General features: G+C 37.8%; 2 protein-coding genes across 2 annotated transcripts; both read right to left on the reverse strand.

Annotated features, from left to right (window-relative positions):
- Positions 1 to 8,521: 8,521 nt before the first annotated feature.
- Positions 8,522 to 14,319, reverse strand: Cmc4 (C-X9-C motif containing 4). The gene is made up of 3 exons (XM_051179406.1): positions 13,928 to 14,319; positions 12,806 to 12,873; positions 8,522 to 8,893 (listed from the first exon to the last, which is right to left on the reverse strand). The coding sequence occupies exons 1-3, from the start codon at positions 13,996 to 13,998 to the stop codon at positions 8,745 to 8,747; spliced, it is 288 nt and encodes a 95-aa protein (XP_051035363.1). The 5' UTR covers positions 13,999 to 14,319; the 3' UTR covers positions 8,522 to 8,744.
- Positions 14,240 to 20,222, reverse strand: Mtcp1 (mature T cell proliferation 1). Its single transcript, XM_051179405.1, has 5 exons — positions 19,752 to 20,222; positions 14,891 to 15,042; positions 14,606 to 14,776; positions 14,474 to 14,525; positions 14,240 to 14,388 (listed from the first exon to the last, which is right to left on the reverse strand). Exons 2-4 carry the CDS (start codon positions 14,993 to 14,995, stop codon positions 14,478 to 14,480), a joined length of 324 nt encoding a protein of 107 aa, XP_051035362.1. The 5' UTR covers positions 14,996 to 15,042; positions 19,752 to 20,222; the 3' UTR covers positions 14,240 to 14,388; positions 14,474 to 14,477.
- Between the last annotated feature and the right edge of the window lie 13 nt (positions 20,223 to 20,235).

Genomic DNA, 20,235 nt, shown 5'->3' on the forward strand with positions numbered 1-20,235 from the left:
GTACCCCATTTTTAAAATAAGGTTATTTTATGTTTTGTTGACTACTTTCTTGAGTTCTTTGTATATTTTGGAGATCAGCCCTTTGTCACGTGTAGGATTGGTGAAAATCTTTCCCCAGTCTGTAGGCTGCCGTTTGGTATTGTCAAGTGTGTCCTTTGCCTTACAGAAGATTCTCTGTTTGAGGAGACCTCATTTATTAATTGTCGAGCTCAGTGTCTGTGCCCCTGGAGTTATGTTCAGGAAGTGGTCTCCTATACCAATTTGTTCAAGGGTACCTCCTGCTTTCTCTTCTAGGAGGTTCAGTGTGGCTGGATTGATGTTGAGGTCTTTGATCCATTTGGATTTGAGTTTTGTACATGGCGATAGACGTGGGTCTATCTGCAGTCTTCTACACACCATCATCCAATTGTGCCAGCACCATTGCCTTCCCCTTCTCATTGTATACTTTTAGCAGTTTTGTAAAAAAAAAAAAATGAGGTGTTTGTAGGTGTGTGGGTTAATGTCAGGATTTTCAATTCGATTCCATAGGTCTACTTGTCTATTTTTGTGCCAATACCAGGCTGTTTTCAGGACTATAGCACTCTAGTAGAACTTAAAGTCAGGGATGGTGATATCTCCTGAAGTTCTTTTATTGTATAGGGTGGTTTTGGCTATCCTGGGTCTTTTTTTCCCATATAAAGTTGATTATTATCCTTTCAGGTCACTGAAGAATTGTGCTGGAATTTTAATGGGGATTGCATTGAATCTTGTAGATAGATTTTGGCATTTGCCATTTTTACTATGTTTATCCTACCTATCCAAGAGCATGGGAGATCTTTCCATTTTCTGGTATCTTCTTTAATTTCTTTCTTTAAAGTCACAAAGTTCTTATTACATAGGTCTTTCACTTGTTTGCTAAGTGTTAACCCAAGATACTTTATGTTGTTTGTGGCTATTGTAAAGGGTGATGCTTCTCTGATTTCTTTCTCAGCCTCACAGTCGTCTGAATAAAGTAGGGCTACTGATGTTTTTTGAGTTTATCTTGTATCCTGCTAGTTTGCTGAAGGTGTTTATCAGCTGTAGGAGTTCCCTGGTAGAGTTTACTGGGTCGCTTATGTAAACTATCATATCATCTGCAAAGTGAAACAGTTTGACTTCTTCCTTTCCAATTTGGATCTCCTTGATCTCCTTTTGTTGTCTTATAGCATTAGCTAGAACTTCTAGTACGATATTGAAGAGATATGGAGAGAGAGGAAAGCCTTGTCTTGTTCCTGATTTTAGAGGAATTGCCTTAGCTTCTCTCCATTCAGTTTGATGTTGGCTGTTGGTTTGCTGTATATTGCTGTTATTATGTTTAGGTTGTTCCTGTTATCCCTGATCTCTCCAAGACCTTTATCATGAAAGGGTGTTCAGTTTTGTCAAAGGCTTTTTCAGCATCTAGGGAGATGATCATATGTTTTTTTCTTTTTCAATTTGTTTATATGGTGGATCACGTTAATAGATTTTCGTATGTTAAACCATCCCTGCAACCTAGGGATGAAGCCTACTTAATCACGGTGGATGATTTCTCTGATGTATTCTTGGATTTGGTTTGCCTGTATTTTATTGAGTATTTTTGCATCGATGTTCATCAGGGATACTGATCTGTAGTTTTCTTTCTTAGTTGTATCTTTGTGAGGGTTGGGTACCAAGGTGATTTTGGCCTCGTAAAAAGAGTTTGGTAATGAACCTTCTGTTTCTATTGTGTGGAACAGTTTGAGGAGTATTGCTATTAGCTCTTCCTTAAATTTCTAGTAGAATTCTGCACTGAAGCCATCTGGCCCTGGGCTTTTTTTGGTTGGAAGGCTTTCAATGACTGCTTCTATTTAGTTGGGGTTTATAGGTTTATTTAAGTTGCTTGTCTGTTCTTGATTTAATTTTTGTAAGTGATAGTTATCCAGAAATTTGTCCATTTCCTTTGAATTTTCAAATTTTGTGGAGTACAGGTTTTCAAAGTATGACCTGAAAATTGTCTGGATTTCCTGTGTCCATTGGTATGTCCCCCTTTTTGTTTCTGACTTTGTTAATTTGCATGTTGTCTCTCTTCGTTTTCGTTAGTTTGGATAAAGGTTTGTCTATCTTGTTGATTTTCTCGAAAAACCAACTCGTTGCTGCATTGATTTTTTTGTATTATTTTCCTGGTTTCTATTTTATTGATTTCAGCCCTCGAATTGATTATTTCCTGGCGTCTACTCCTCCAGGGTGAGTTTGCTTAGTTTTGTTCTAAGCCTTTCAGTTGTGCTGTTAATTCTCTAGTGTGACTATCTGTAAGGAGTAGGTTTTTCCGCCCACAGCTGGTCTTGTCCTGCTGCCGCGCCAGCACCAAATAACGCACAGAAACTCTGTATTTGATATAACGCTGTTGGCCAGGTACTAGTTTCTTATCCGCTAGCTCTGTCTTAATTATTAACCCATTTCTATTCATCTAAGTGTTTCCATGAGGTCTTATCTTACCTGAGCGCAGGCTGGTGGTTCTGCCCTATCCAGTCTCCCCATGCTGACCCCTCCTTACTACTTCCTCTTTCTTCCTTGTCTCCTAGTCCTGCTTATCTTGCTTTCCTATTGACCAACAGTGTTTTATTCATTAACCAATAAGAGAAAATTATTTACAGAATGACATATCCCATCAACTATCCTCTGTTTTCTTCATGTGGGCACTTAGTGCAATGAACTTCCCTCATAGCACTGCTTTCAGGGTGTCCCATAAGTTCAGGTATGTTGTGACCTCATTCTCAGTGAATTTTAGAAAGTCCTTAATTTCTTTCTTATTTCTTTTTTGACTCAGATGTGGTAGTGCGATTGCACATTGTTCAGTTCCTGTGAGTTTTTAGTTTTTCTGCAATTTATGTTGTTGTTGAATTCCAATTTTAAAGCATGGTGGTCTGATAAGATACAGGGGACTATTCCAATTTTTTTTATAACTGTTGAGGTTTGTTATGCCTCCTAGTATGTGGTTGATTTTAGAGAAGGTTCCATGTACAGCAGAAAAGAAGGTATATTTTTTTGTGTTTGGATGGAATGTTCTATAGATGTCTGTTAAAACCAATTGAGACATAACTTTTGTTAGTTCTTTTGTTTCTTTGATAAGTTTCTGACTGGTGGTCCTGTCTAGTGGTGAAAGTGGCGTGTTGAAGTCTTCCAGTATAAGTGTGTGAGTTTTAGTAGCATTTCTCTTACAAATGTGGTTGCCTTTGTATTTGGGGCATAGATGTTCAGAATTGAGACTTTGTGTTGATGGATTTCTCCTGCGATGAATATGAAATGACCATCTTCATCTCTTTTGATTAATTATGGTTTGAATTCTAACTTGTTAATATTAGGATAGCCACACCTGCTTGCTTCTTGGGTCCATTTGAGTGGAAGATCTTTTCCCAGCCCTTTACCCTGAGGTAATGTCTATCTTTGAAGCTTAGATGTGTTTTTTTTTTTTTTTATGCAGCAGAAGGATGAATTCTGTCTTCATATTCATTCTGTTATCCTGTGTCTTTTTATAGGCGAGTTAAGACCATTAATACTGAGGGAGCTTAAGGACCATTGATTGTTAATGCTTGTTTGTTTTAGATTTGTTGTTGGCAGTGGTATTGTGAATATATTTGTCCTGCTTTACCCTTGGGTTCTGGTGAAGTGGTATTATCTGTTGCCTATGTCTTTGTGAGCATAGTTAACTTCTTTCAGTTAGAGTTTTCCTTCCAGAACTTTTGTAGGGCTGGATTTGTAGATACGTATTGTGAAAATCTGGCATTGTCATTAAATACCTTGTTTTCTCCATCTATAGTGATTGAGAGTTTTGCTGGGTATAGTAGCCTGGGCTGGCATCCGTTGATTCTTAGTACCTGTAGAACATCTATCCAGGACCTTCTGGCTTTGAGAGTTTCCATGGAGAAGTCAGGTGTAATTTTGATAAGTCTGCCTTTATATGTTACCTGGCCTTCTTCCTTTGTTGCTCTTAATATTCTTTCTTTATTCTGTATGTTAGGTGTTTTGATTATTAAGTGTCGAGGTGTCTTTTTTCTTTGGTCCAGTCTATTTGGTGTTCGGTACACTTATTGTACTTTCATGGGCATGTCCTTCTTCAGATTAGGAAAGTTTTCCTCAATGATTTTGTTGAATATGTTTTCTGCACCTTTTGAGCTGGGCTTCTTCGCCTTCTTTTATGCCAATTATTCCTCAGTTTGGCCTTTTCACAGTGGTCTACATTTCCTGGATGTTTTGTGTTAAAGAATTGTTGGATTTACGATTTTCTTTGATTGATGAATCTATTTCTTCTAATTTACCTTCCGTGCCTGAGATTCTCTTCCATCTCTTGTATTCTGTTGGTTATGCTTGTGTCTGTAGTTCCCGATCGTTTGCCCAGTTTTTCTGTTTCTAGCATTCCTTTGGTTTGTGTTTTATTGTCTCTATTTCAGTTTTCAAGTCTTGAATAGTTTCCTTCACCTGCTTAATTGTTTTTTCTTGGCTTTCTTTACTTCCTTTAAGAAATTTGTTCATTTTACCAATTTTTTGTTTGTTTTTTCTTTCATTTCTTTATGGAATTTTCTCACATCGTCTTTGAGGGCCTCTGTCATTTTTATGACAATAATTTTTAAGTCGTTCCCTCTGCTTCATCTGCTTTGGGGTGTTCAGGTCTAGTTGGTGTAGAGTCCTTAGATTCTGGTGGTATTATGCTTGTCTTTCTGTTGTTCTTGTCTTCCCATATCTTCTTCCAGTAGGTGTTAATGGGGTCTTTCCCTCTCTCTATTGTACTTCCCTGGTGGGATTATGTGGGTCAGAGGTTCGATGTCTGTAGCTCTGAGTGTTCCAAGCTCTCTATGAGGTCTCTCCACATGTAGGGGCCTGGCGATGGGGGTCAGTGATCAGGCTCCAGCAAAAGACTGGCGATGGGGGTCAAAGATCCCAAAGGCTGGGATTCAGGATGTTCCTTTTACCTATAGGCAGATCTAACCTGGGCCTGGCACTCTCCAGCTGAAGCCTCTTTGGCAGAGGCCCAGCATTAGGGTTGAAGGATCCAGGCTGCAGGAACTCAGAGTGGCCCCGCAGGGATAGGAGGATCTCTGGGAGGAGCCCAGAACTCCAGTAGAGGACTGGTGGTGGGGGACAGAGACCAGGCAGGTGGAAATTACGGGTGGTCCTGTGTGGATAGTCAGTTTAGTGTGCTCAGAGCAGCTCCAGGAAGTTCCCCGAAGGTGGCAGGATTGTTGGCACCACCCTCTGTCCCAGTGCTCAAATAGAGTGGTGGGGCAGTAGGCAGGGAAGGGCACAGGGTAGGGGGAGAGCAGGCTCTTGGTTGGGGTGGGTGAGTGTGTATCAGAGTACTAGGAGTGCTCTCTATGGGGACAGGACACAAGGACAACAAGATCCAACCCAGGCAGTTCCCAGGGAAGGTTGTGTGGAGGGGATTCCATCCGAATTGGTCCCAGACTCACCTCTAGCCTAGGCCTGGCAATGGGGGTCAAAGACGATGGGGGTCACAGACTGGGCTGATACTCAGGATGTTTCTGCACCGATAGGCGGAGCTAGCTGGGTCCTGGCTTTTTCCAGCCGAGGCCTCTTTAGCAGAGGCCTGGTGATGGGGGTCAAGGATCCATCCTGCAGGAACTCGGAGTTGCCCTGCAAGATAGGTGGATCTCTGGGAGGGTCCCTGAACTCTAGTAGAGGACCAGAGGTGGGGGGTCAGAGACCAGGCAGGTGAAATTACAGGTGGTCCCACGTGGATAGGCAGGTCTGGTCTCACTCATATTCTTATAAAGACATTTTTTTCATTTATTTATTTATTTTGAGATAGGTCACACAGAATCTAGGCTACTACCTATGTAGCTGAGGATGGCCTTGAACTTCTAACCCTCCTGACTTCACCAGACTGCTGGGATTACAGGTTTGTATCATTACCTTTGGTTTATGTAGTGCTGGGGGTAAAACGCAGAGCCTTGTACTCTACCAATTGAGCTACATCCCCAGCCCCCAAAGACATTTTCATTGGTGGGGGGCTGTTGAGGAAAGCAAATGGGTATAATATAGTTCTCAGATATCAACAGGTTCCCTTTAGCAGTTTTGTTTTAATAGAATCTGGATCTACTACTATAAGTTTTGGCTATAAGGAAATAATGAATAGATAAACCACCTTAAATTTTTAATTCTGTTGCTGCCTGCCTGACTGGATTGAAACAGTCTATCCTTCAGGGAAGCTCCTTAAACAGGAAGGTAAATAACTTAAAATTGGGAAGTCCCTGAAATTGACTAGATTCACTAGGCTTCTCCCTCCCAGAGTAAGCAATAAACAGCTCTCAAGAAGACTTGCTCAGAGCAGCCAGGCTACAAAGAAGATCCTAAGGCCAGACCACCTGCCTGGAAGAATCAGAAACCACCTGAACTATATGGAGGTTTAGACCAAATGAATCACTTGAGGTACAAACCTGTTGAATTGCTACAGGCTGTTCAGCATGCTTTTCCAGATTTCCAGCTTTTGTGAGCTGTAACCTGTGCTGGGTTGGGATTTGGAAATGCAGCTGCCTGAGTCATTTTGACTCCTTACTTATAAGTAACTCCAATAAAACTCATTGGTTCTCCAAGTTGAACTTTGGTGGTATCTGTACTTTGGTCTGTCATGCAGACCCTCTCTGGGTTGAGTAGATATGTTTGTTGCATCTCACCAGGAAAAGTTTTGTCACAATGCTGACTATAAGGCTGGTCCAAGATGGGCTTGTTGAACACATCAAAATGGATGACCTGGTGGATCCTGTCCTCTTCAGGAGAAATGGAAACAGAATGTCCTGTACATCTCGAAGTCATCTGACCCTTATCTCAGAAGAGCAGCTTAACTACAACATTTGATTTTCCTAACAAAAGTCCCCTTGTCCATATCCTGCTATCCTAATGACCAGAAGTTCCCCTATGAGTTTTGTTTTGCTTACAGCAGTTTCTATTCACATGATGCTCTCTCTCCCTGCTAAGGCCATTTCAGGAGATTGCTCTCTCTCCCTCCACTTGGAGACAACTTGGCAGTTCATGCCTTGAATAAAAACCTTTCAGCCTCAGTGCAGCTGAGTATAGGCCTCACACTAACTTGCAATAAAAGTATTTTTTCCATTCCTTCATGATGAATTAGGGATCACTGCACATTAGAAGGCTGTATGTGTAGGGTAACTGTAGGGTAAAAATTCTGAGCCCACATCTGAGTTTTGAAGACCTGCCAATCCCTAAACTCAAAATCCCAACAATCCTTGGGCTTGCTCCAAGCTCAGGACTTTAAGTCCCTTCTTGGAAACCTAAAACTCTGCCCCACAAGAAACCCTATATAAATCCTGCCTTCTTTTTAGTTCCTCATTGCTTCCCTCCTAAGCAGAGGGTGCCAGCCTTTTGTATTTCCCAATAAATCTCATGTGAAGTTTGTGGTATGGACTGACTTTGTGGTATTCCTTGATTCCCAACCAAGATACCTTTTCTTTCAGAGCTGTAATACTTGAATTGGAGAAACATTTTCCCTCAGAGCTGCAACACTTGTATTGGGCAAAGTTTCCCCTCAGAGGTATAACACTTACAGTAACAGACCGGTAGAAATTCACCCTGCCCCAATGTCCCTACTGGCATTTGGAAGAAAACTGAATTATTGGTATTGAGTTAGGTTAAAAGAAACTTTAATGTAGCATGCAATCTAGGAAGGGTATTACGATTTTAATGCTGGTGGGCCTCATGTGAGTTAGGTTTTATCACTGACACTACTGGTCTTATATAGCTGATCATATATTATCAAGCTTGAAGGTTATTATGAGGTTAGCTTCTTCCCTAATCAGCAGTTTGTAAAACCAGGAACTGAAACTATGGGACTTTACTGATCCAAATAATGGGATCTGTGTACCTTTGGCTGTGGGTAGATTATATTCTGAAACATTGGGAAGATCATAAGATTACTATCTAGTCAGGGGCTTTCTGGTAAAGAACAAAGTCATAATAACCTTGTTCCCTCATTCTTGCAAGTTAATCCAAATGAGCCTACCAATCACCAGGACAGGAAAATACCCCTAGGAAAGCTACATGTTCTAGAAACTTAGAAAATAGTATACATTCAGGGCTGGAGAGACTGCTCAGAGGTCAAAGTACTGGATGCTGTTCAGAGAACCTGAGTTCATTTCCAAGCACCTACATGTCAACTGTTTGTAACTCCACTCCCAGGAGGTCAAGACACACATGCTATACAAACACATATGTAGGCAGAATACCTATTCACATAAAATAAAAATAAAGTTTAAAAAACATAAAAGAAGAAAGTAGTATAGTATGTTGGCATAATGGTCTCTGGCCATTGTTCACTTTTCATTTCATGTTATTCTGTAATAAACTCTGTTTTCTATCCAATGCTCTGTGTATCTCATCTATATTCAACAGAAATCCAAAATTTGGCAAGCAAGGTCAAGATACAGATAACAAGTCTGAATTAGAGGATTAAAGGATAATTCACTAATATCTGTATGTAATAGTCTCTTAAAATACATTCAGTAACAAATCAAAATTTTCATGTAAAGCGGGTTTATTTTAGCAGCTCCCTTTTACATTATACATATTTATTTTCTAACATAGATTATTTGGGCATATTTTACATAGATGACATATTTCCTAACTCTTACAATTAACTTTTTCATTTGTTGTTTGCTGTTGCCTGGCTTGAAGAAGGGGTAATAAATAAAATATACTTGAAGGAAACATGAAGCAGAATTTAACTTCTCAACACAACTTTACTTAGATCCAGACTTCAGTGTCAGGTTTTCTTCTTCTTCTTTCTCAAATCCTGAGCAGACAAGAGATCTTCCCTTGGGATATCGAGCACAACACTTACGAAGTTCATGGATGACAGCCTGACACTTTGATTCCATATAGTTGTTGGCTGAAAAACAGGCAACTCTTAGTAATGATCTCATAGAATGAAGAAGGTACAAGGTAATTAAGCATTTCCAACCCTTTTCACTTAGCACATAGAAGGAATATACCCAACTCTATTGAATTCTTTCTGATTTAGAAATCTGTCAACAGGCCAAGAAGTAAAAGGAGGATTTATTAAAATCTATCTAAAAGTGTAATAAGAAGAAAAATCACAATTTAGAAGTGGCTGAAAGTTATTTTAATATATAAGTTATGTTTCAGTCCAGTACCTTTGGCAGTAGTTTTTGATATGATTAGTATCCACTAGTCCCATTTTGTAATTTGATACATTAGAAAAATGCACACAACCCACATTTTCAGTTTCATAGCAAACTGCAGCTTGAATATCAAATTTAATGCCCCTCTTATAAAATAAAACTGGGAGCTAACAATGTTTTTGTGTTTGTTTTCAGTTTTGAAGGGGTTATAAAACAAAGGTAAGGTGACCATGATGTATGTTGTACTATGGGTTCTAAGGCTGAGAGTGCTAAGACCAACACCTGTGGATTGCTTAGTTCCTGCATTCCTCCACCCCTACCTAATGCTCATTCTTGAGTCACTAGGGATATAGTATGTGGATAGGGCATTTGCCAGTTTTCCAGCTATGCAGACTGAGGGCCTCGAATGAGTTCTCATGTGGCTACAAATGTACATGGGCTACTGGTGGCTCAGGTTTGCTGTATATACCAAAAGCTATTGGAATGGGGAACAACATACCCTTTAGCCAGTCAGCCTGATCTAGCTTAGGGAAAGTTCCATAGGCTGATGAAGATAATATATATTCTTCTACTGTTGGACAGTATATTCTGTACAAGCCTATTAAGTCTATTTGTTCTATAGTGCATATTAATTCATACTTTATAAGTAACTGCCCATATTAAAAAATAAGATCTCATATAAATATCTATGAATGAATCTCAAGATTTTAGAAAAAACAAAAGCAAGCCAAAAGTAATATATTGAATAACTGAATAATATATTGAAAAAAAATAAAAACTAAGTAGAAAATTAATGGAGAGCACAAAAAAATACAAAACAAAACAAAACAAAAAACAATGAAACAGTTGACTTTTAAAAAAGATAAACAAAATTGACAAGCTAAACTTATCAAAAGAAAGAAGACTCAGTCTCAAATTAATAAAATTGAAATCCAATCCCAGTCGAATGGAGCTATAGTCCTAAACTACTAAGGAGGCTGAGATCAAGTTCAAGATCTACCTGGGCTGTGGAGTGAGTTCAAGGCTAGACAGGATAATTTCAAAGTTTAAAAAGTAACATGAAACATGCAAGTATAACTCATTGTTAGAATGTTTATAAAAGGCCTCAGGTTCAATTTCCAGTACAATAGCAGCAGCAGTAATAATTAATAATAATAATAATAGGAGACAATGACTATTACACTAGAAACAACTGAAATAATGAATATTTTGAAAATTGATATATCAATAAATTTGAAAGTCTACAAAAAATGAGACTGAAAGTATAATAATAGAAAAAAAATCTCCCATCAAAGAAAAGCATAGACCATGACATATTTGGTAGTGTGGATTGAATTTAGGGTTTTGCACATGACATACATATGCTTTACAACTATTAATTTAAAAATAAAACCAAAAAATTAACACCAATGGTCCTCAGACTAGACAATAAAATAGAAAGGGAAAGAATGGAGCTGGAGAGGTAGCTCAGCAGTTAAGAGCACTGGCTGCTATTCTAGAGGACTTAGGTTTGATTCATAGCATCCATATGATGGCTCACAATTATCTGTAGCTCCAGTTCTAGGAGATCTAAAAAACCTCATTGGCCTCTGTAGGGACCAGACATACATATGACACACAGACATATGTGCAGGCAAAATATCATATACAATAAAATAAAGGGAAAGAATTCTTCCAAATTTTTTCTGCAAAACCAATATCCTTTAATGAGCATACATGTAAGAAGCCTAAGTTAAGTATTTTAAAACTTAATTCAGTGACACCAACGAAAAGAGTTGGTTTCATTTGAAGGATGCAAATATGGTTCAACATACAGAAATCAATAAATACAATATATAAATAGTCAAAATAAACACACTAAACCTTAGTAGATGTAGAAAAAAAGGATTCAATAAAATTCAACATCATTCATGTAAAATAACTCTGAAGAAACTAGGTATAATAAGGTTATATCCTCACATAACAAATGGTAAATATAATCTATAGCAAATATCATACTAAACAGGGGAAAACTCAAAGCAACCTTTTCTTCTAGAAAAGGGTTTCCATTCTCTCTATGTTAACTTGATATAGTACTTGAAGTTTAAAGCAGAGAAATCAGGCAAGAGAAAATAGAATGCCTATGAATATTCCTAACTAAAGTGAAAAAAAAAAGACTTTTCAATGAAAATTATGACATACTGAAGAAATTTAAGATATTGGGAAATAGAAAGAGTGCCCATGTTCATAGATCTGTAGAATACTGATAGAATGGCAATACTGCTGAAGGTGATCTACCAACTCAATGTAATCCGCACTAAAATGTCAATAATGTTCTTCAGAAAACTAGAAAAAATATTAAAACTCATATGGAGGTGAAAAAGACCTCAAGTAGCCAAATCAGTCTTGAGAAAAATTCATGGAATACAACAGAGGGCCCAGAAGTAAACTGTTGTGGGATTTTGATCCATTTAGCCAATGACTTTTGGGGCAGCAAGCCTACAACTTAAAAGCTGAGGGGCCTTAGGCTTTTGGCATGAGGAAGACCCAAATGTCAGAGAGGCGGTGTGGGATCAGCCGCAGCTTCAGCCCTTCAATGTATTTTGTGAGTTTGTCCTTTTCAGTACAATTCTTAATAAATCCATTTTCATACCATTTTGAGTTCACGCATTAGTAAACCACACAGCTACAGCCACATGAGTTTTGACACATATGCCTCAATTTGTTGGAATAGGTATGGCTGGGGATCACACTGAGAACTACATGAATACAAGGTAATTAGTCTTCTTCCACTGAGCTAATTCCTAGTCCCTGAGGTCTAGTATTAAAACTTATCTGTGGTGTGTATTTATGTAATTTTGAGTTTTTGAGATAGGTTATCACTTTGTCGCCCAGGCTAGCCTTGAACTTGTTTTCCTTTTGCTTCTGTTTCCAAGGTATTGCGGTTATAATTTTGCACTGTCATGCTTTGTTCTTTCTGTTTGTGTATACAAACAGTGTTCCATGATGAAAACCAGGGCCTAGTACATTCTGGGTAAATGCTCTATCCCTGAGCTATAACCTCAACTCCAAACCAGTTTTTTTATGGAAGGACTTTGCTTAGCTCTGTAATTCTTAACTGTGATTGTGCATTAAAATCACATGATTAGCTTTGTAAAATGATTTCTGCCCCATCCTACCCTCAGGATGTCTGCTTTAAGTGAGCTAGACAAATTTTTAACATTCTTTAGGTACAGTTGGGAGGCAGATGCAGGTGTGGAACTCTGAGTTTGTGGCTGGCCCAGTCTACAAAATATGTTCCAGGGCAGCCACACACAGAAACCCTGTCTCAAAAAAAAAAAAAAAAAAATAAGAAAACAACAAAAAGTTAGGTAATTCTAATGTACAATGGGAATCAAGAACCCATAGCTTAAATGAAATCACTTTTCTTCTGTATGTGTAGTGGATAGAACCCTTGGGCTTTGAGCATGTTAGGGAAGTGCTCTACCACTGCAGCTTCCCATTCCCTACATAACAACACTTTCAATATTCTAAACATTTCATGATACAATGAAGAAAATATTCATGATCAGTTAATTATAGAAATGTTACAATGAAAGTTGCTGATAACATAATTAATTTCTTATAGTTAGTTTACAGGTAAAATTTCAAAATATCATTTTAAAAAATCTATATACTACCTTGTAAACATTTCTGTATTTCACAGGCTTGTTTCTGGCATGGATCCTTTTGTGGCATATCCAGAAAACTAAAACAAAAAAACATTATTACAATTTTGCTTTTTTAGTTATAAAGACTTTGATGACTATTTACTTGGAATTTTCTTCCAGGGAAACTAGAATGACCTTGTAATTGCTGGAAAAATAATTGTTCTAAAAAAATACTCTTTCTTAATTAATAGGATGAATCAATTATGTTTTATATCTCCATCTCTTTAAGTATGATGGAAGATATAGTATGAAAAATTAAGTGTAGTTATCTTGAATATTGTAAACAAATGTTGAAATCACACCACAGTTTTAAAGGCTTGGCCCAATACTTGGTTCAATGATTCACAAAAGAAACCCTTGCTAAATGATTAACTTCTTTCTTAAACAATTTTTTTTCTTTCACTATTCATTTCAATAGGAATTATACATACCTCTAAGAACTGATGGAAGGCTAAACATAAAATATATAAAATGCACAGAACAGTAACTGGGAAGCAATAAGAGCTCAATACACAGTAGCTATTATACCGAAGTGTTTTTTTTTTTTTGTCTGTTTTAAGACAGGGTCTCATTATGTTTCTTAGGCTATTATCAAACTCCTGAGGTCAAGTGATCATCCTGCCTCAGTCTTCCAAATAGCTGGGGTTATAGGCATGCACAATTGCTCTGGGCCCAAGACTTATTTTTAAAAGAAAAACCTTATTTTAATATACATAAATTGTTATGACTGCTTTAATTCAGGAAATTCTTTACAAGTAATATAAACACTTTCCCAGGAATTGGCAATGTTAGCTGCTACTACCTCTTGAAAAAAGTGCCAATTAAAGTTAATACCATCCTTTGAGCTGAAATGGAAGCCAAATATGTGAAATATTTGTAATCAAAGATTTTAGATTCACAAGCTTTTGATGAGAAACTTGCAAAAATAATTCAAAGACACAGTTTCAGAAAGAAGAAAGGCATAGGAGCCTTTGAAGCTAATTTCATCAGTACAAATAACCCTTTTCTACCAGAACACTTTAGGTTCTCAGTAGATTCAAATTAGGTCAGTATTGAGATGGGAAACATGAGAACAAAACCTCAGATATTTACAGGATGGAAGAAGGAAATGCACGTGAATTTGCTGCAGGGGAAATAAGCGACAAACACATGATGATGCTCATAGGAGCTGCTCTCTTCTTTCTGAATCAGTACCAAGTCCTTGGTGATGAGGGCATCTGTTCTGTAGCATGTGCTGATTTTTTTGTGAGATTCACCAGATCCCATGTTCATACGATGAAGTCCATTAAAGGTTCTATGGCAATTTCCAAAGGAGTCAATTTCAAGTTACATTTCCTGACTAAATGCTTTTGTTGGCTTGATTTCTGTCCTGTTTAACCCTGTTTCTGTACTGTCACTGGCAGTGTTCTTCATGACTCTTCCTAAACATCTGTAGTTTTTCAAACTATTCCCTTCCCACCCTGTGCCAAGGGTGGCAGCACTGCAGTGTTGAATGATGAGATTGTCACATAATGAATAGAACAGAAGAGCATAACTTCCTAGAATTCCAGCACCTGAAAAAAAAAATCATTCAAATTACTACAACTGAATAGAGTGAAAACAAAGAAGAGGAAGTAGAAAATAAATAGAATCACATACCAGGTTAATCATCAGGCAAAAGTTTAAGCAGTAGTTCCTGTACTCCCCTGACCTGTCAGAAAAAAGCAAAGTTTATAAAGTACTGTTGTAAGATCACAAGTATAAGGGAAAATGATTGAGCAAAATGTGTACCATTAAGTGATGCTGAATCTGCCACAAGCGAGAGTTGTTATCCATGTAGCGCTCCTCTGGGTAGAGTTGCCACATGAGAGGTAGTTGGGAAGTAAGAAGGTGACTTGGCTTAGTTGCATCACCTAAGGGAACCTGAACTTGCTGGACTCGAGCCTTTAGGAAACTTGTCTCCTAATAGGAATGATCAAAACAAAAACCAAGAATATCAGAATATTGAGACCAGATAGAAACCAAGTTACTTGAATGCAAAAGCAAAGACAAAAAAAATTAAATGAAAGCAGTTACCTCTTCCACCACAGCTACCCATGTGCGCTGATATTCGTCGCGGTAGACACCTTCTTGGTGAACCCAGAGATGATCGGGTGGAGCCCCCACATCCTCTCTTGCCATTCTGGGCTTTGGGTTCCAATTCTAGCCCTGCTTTTCTCCACCTAAGCCTGCAGCATCCGCGCACAGGACACAGGTGTGACTTTTGAGGTTTGGATGAACTCACTAGTGAGCAAGGTGACCAGGGACTAGCAACCACCAACCAAAACCAAGCCTCATATATACCTATTTGTACAACCTAAACATATCAAATGGCATCTTAAGCTTTCTGAAAATGAAACTGAAGCGACACTAAGGCAAATCCTAGGTAATGTTAACTTTCTATGGCAAAACACTCAAGAATTCTAAGATCATTCTGTGGGGAGATGAGAACTGCGGGAGGCTGGGTACAAAAGTGTACCTAAGGACACATGACTTTGGCAGAAAAGTAGTGAAACAGACACATGCATGCCATATTCTTCAGATAAAAGTCACTCCCGAGCAGTTCACATTTTTTAAAAGTTTCTAAAATGAGACTAAGTTTGTTATAAGGGCAAAGGAAATACCCGTCATTTTATTTAAAAAGTTATTTATACTAGCAAGGCTTATCTAAAGAGAGATTTTCATTTTAGGAAAAATATTTAGTGTAGTTTTATTATTTTCTGAAAGCAAATAATAGCCATCTATCTATCAAGGCTCCCTGTTTCACTTAAGCAGGATGTCACAAAAGCTTGGTTTTCCAGAGGCATAGTTGTACATTTTATTCTAGAAACTAGGAGGTCAAAAATATCTCTCTGCTATTTAAAATATGTAAATAAATTACAGTTCTTAGAGTTTCGGGTGGCAAGGAAACTCTCCATAATAGTCCTATGCCCAGCTTTGGGTCTCAAAACTTCACATGCATTTTAGAATCTTGTAGAAACCACTCATACCATCATAATGCAGATTCACCGTATTTCTATCTTTTATAGAGCACAAATAAATCAGTGGGTATCTTTCCACAAAAGAGAGCCCCCCCATTCCCAATAAGTAGCTATTAGTGGGAAAGGAAATGAAGCATAGCTTGGAAGATTGTTACAGTCTTCAAAGTGATACTGTCCAGAGCAAACCAGATGTCAATCATGATGTGGAATGAGAAGAAGCCAGAAATAAAGGAATGAAGCTAAATCTAGTTTTTTTTTTCAAGGATACCATTCTGATTTTGATTCTTCCCCCTTAATGATGTTTTTCTGCCTACTCCCAAAAAGGAAAGTAGAAATAAAAACTATTGCTTCAAAACAGGTATGTTGGTGCATGCCTGAAATCTGAGCATCCCAGAGGCTGAGCAAGGTTCAGGCCAGTCTGGGCTATATACATGTAGTAAGTTTGAGGCCAACTAGTATACATAGCTAAGCTTTAGGTTAACTACATAAGGAGACCCTCTCTCAAAGCAAAAACAAAAACAAAGAGAGAATGGTCACATTTTTGTGACAAATAAATAGGTATGACAATTATCCATTTATTTCCTCATTCATGTTCCCCTTTTCACCTGGATGTACTATGTCATTTCCAATTTATTTATGATAGCATCCTACCTCCTCAGCCAAATCCTACTTTCTGTATGGCAATATCACCTCTTGTGTAGACTCAAAAATTATGAGTTATCTTGAATTTCTTCTTCTCATTTGCTACACCCAATGTCATCAATTCCAGCAAATATCACCATTACCACTGTATTCAAACCAAAATTTCTTTCAAATACTAGGGTTGTTTCAAGCTGCATACCCTTGCTCAACCTTTCTATCTGCCTAAAACACATGAGTCTCCAGCTATACATTTTGAAAGCCACTTTTTTCATTTAGCAAATACAAGTATTCTGCCTCTATTGTAGAGCTTTAGAAATATATAACACCCCCCAGTAAATTCCAATATAAAAATAAAAATGAGCAAACACACACACACACACACACACACACACACACACACTTTCTTAAAAAATCAGGAACCAACTGTTAAGAGTTTCAAGACAATCTCAACTTCATAGATAGGTCCTAGCAACAACCAACATGTTGACATTTAAATTTCTTTTGAATAAAAACAAAACTTTATTGGTTATACTGACATTGGAAGGAAATAATTCCAGTGGAAGAGAAGGCAGATAGCATGTGATATTCTGAATTACTAAGGTACTACAAAATATTCTCAGAAGAAAGGCCATATAATGTGCTGCTGTGACCTCCAAAGGTGAACAGGCTAGGCATTGACAAGATGAGCCTTGGGACAACACTCAGCACATTAGCCTGGATTTCTGTGTCCTATCATTCAGAGCATAATTGCCCAGAGAAAGCCAGCTGCAGTGATCAAGGAACTGATAAGCTACCACATAACTATGAAAACATCAACACCTTCAGTATATAGATGCAAAGGTTAAGCAAAAGGCATTTAGATCAAAGTCTATAAAAATAACATGTTGGATGAATGGAACATCATTTCCATAAATGTGATTCTTTAGAACACTTGATCCCAATATTTTTCCTTGGTCAGATAAGTTTGGGAATATTGGAGATCATAAAATCATATTAGTATAGTAAAAACTCCAACTAAGTTATACTTAACAAAGATTTTGTATAGTTTAACATTTCCCAAATTTATTTGACTAGAGGAACATTTTTAGCATATGGTATTTGTTCACAAAATTGAGGATTCTCGAAACTAAGGAATATCTTAAAAATGCAAGATGAATTTAGTTACAAGGTACAATACAATACATGAAATACAAACCTATGTAATTTAAGTTAAAATACTACCAGTTTTAGACACAAATGCATCTCAAAATATGTTTGTATAACTTTATAGCTATAATATGTACTAAAAGAGATGGCCTCCATAGAAGTTGCCTTGATTCTAAAAGCCATATTGACCTAGATACATTATTTTTAGACACTTTGTAAATGAGGTTCTAAATGAACGACAGAATACAGAAGAGCTTTCTTTGGTTATAATTTAAATAAACCATCTTTTTTGTCATTTACAGAAAGAATGGTTTTGTATGGTTTTTCTTTCTTTTTCTGAGACAGGGTTTCTCTGTGTAGCTTTGTAGACCATGCTGGCCTCAAACTCAAAGATCCGCCTACCTCTGCCTCCTGAATGCTGGGATTATAGGTGTGCACCACCACCATGTAGCTTGTATTTTTTTCTTTACAAGAGTATAATTTGCTTTAGTTTGAGGTATTTGAGCTTTTAAATAGGAGCAATAAGTTGAATATGTTAATTATTTGAAGAAATTTAATATCCTTGTATTATACATGGAATTACAATATCCAATTATAATTTCAGTTGCCAAAGAACACAGGCCCAGGTATCAGCTTGCCTGATAAATGAATCCTGCTTGTGCCATTTAGAAGCTTTTTTGACCCTCAGGCAACCTAATCTTTCTTTACTTCAGTTTCCCTGAGGTGTAAAATTATGAGCATATTGACTGTAATGGTACTTACTAAACACTTCTCATATGTTTAACATATATTTAGGTCCTGGGTGGTGGTGGTGGTGCACATCTTTAATCCCAGCATTTGGACGAAGTGGCAGGCTGACCTCTGAGTTCAAGGCCAACTTGGTTCACAGAGAGAGTTCTAGGACAGTCAGGAATACACAGAGAAACCCTGTCTTGAAAAACACATGACAAAACAAACAAAAAACAGAAACAAAACATATGTTTATGTACATTGACTCATTTGATCTTCATGGGATGCTATGAGATGGGTATTGGTATTATTCCCAAGTATATGTAATGAAAGTAAGACACAGAAATTAGATAACCCATACACTAGTTCACATAGCTAGAGGTTGCAGAGCCTAATTCCAGTAGAGGTAGTTTATACACACTATATATGTAAATTCTTAGTAGAGTCTTTAGCACATAATAAGCTTGCTATAAATGTTAATTATTTCCCTTTCTGGTCAAACGTTTCGAGCTATAAAAGGTAGCATGAACATTCTAGAATATGACTGACTAAAAACAAGTAAAAGAATCTTTTTTCTTGAAGGCGGCTAAACAAATTGATAAATTCAAAAATATCCATTAAGCAAATGTAATAAGATGAGCAGTCCTTGCTACCCCACCAAGGCAGAACATGTTAATTATGAACAATAACTGAAAATAACATATGACATAAAATTGAAACTTAAAGAGAAAATGCAGATAGGTCCAATTACACCCCTGCTGTTTCTCCAATCTTTATAATTATGAAACTTAATCATAGAAAGATGTGGCAAAAGCATAAGGTAAAAAGAGAGGTTGTTTGCATATATATTTCACCAGAGTGCCCTGGATTTGGGACAGTATTTGTGGGAAGATTTGGGTTGGAAATGACTTGGGAGAGAAGAGCAAAGCATCAGCATCTCTTCAAGTAGTGCCTCGAATAAGTTCCTTTTTCAGTACTGCCATATCTGTCTGACTTCAGAACTACAAAAGGAATTTTAAAAGACAAATGCAAACAAAAGCGTATGATCTGTGTAGGCTGCATGGAATATATTTTGTTCTCATTTATAATCAATACTAAATCCCTCGTGTAATTGATAAACTTATGAAATGGAAGGAAGATTTGTACATTTATCCCTTAGTTCGTTGGCATATTGTAAAATAAAATTAATTTTGGATATAAGTTAATCATGTCTGATACCAGGAAAGAGAAAAGAGGTTACTTGATGTGATACATTCAAACTTGAATATAAAGTGAGTCCCTCCCTCAATCTTTCTTTTCCTGTACAAATATACATCTAAAAGCTTTTGTAAAAACAACAAGCAAACTGGAGTTACTTTTTCAGACACAGTAAAACACTGTTTCTGTAAAAGGTTACTCACATGAATATAATGTTTCTTGGACTAATTACTCCTCCTCCAGAACAGCTAGGCTAAAACTTCCAGGTCCCCCACCCCGGAACACTCAAGCAGAGATCGCGACTTGAGCCCAGGGCGAATCAAGGGGCATCCCGGGCCGAGGTCACTAGAACCGAAGTTAGGAAGTCAGGCCAACAGCCGGAAGTGGTCCAGAGAGATTCAAGGGTTGTGACTTGGAAATAAAATAAAATAAAACCTTAACTGTTTTAGGACCGACTTTCAAAAGAGGCCGTTGTTCGCGGTGATGTCGCCCCAAAGAGCTGTCCCTGATGCGTGTAGGCCGCGCAGGGTTCTCAGCGGGCGGGCAAAATGGGCGCCAGCACTAGGGAGGTGTCTTCCCTTAATCCCGGGAGCTGCTCACAGCCCACGTCCGCCTCGGCGGAATTAACACCGCCTCCCTGGCCGCCAAGCGGCCCGACTGCTGCGCAAAAGACCTTTGCTAGCCAAC

Source organism: Phodopus roborovskii, unplaced genomic scaffold (assembly GCF_943737965.1).
Source record: "Phodopus roborovskii unplaced genomic scaffold, PHOROB, whole genome shotgun sequence".
NCBI lineage: Eukaryota > Metazoa > Chordata > Mammalia > Rodentia > Cricetidae > Phodopus > Phodopus roborovskii.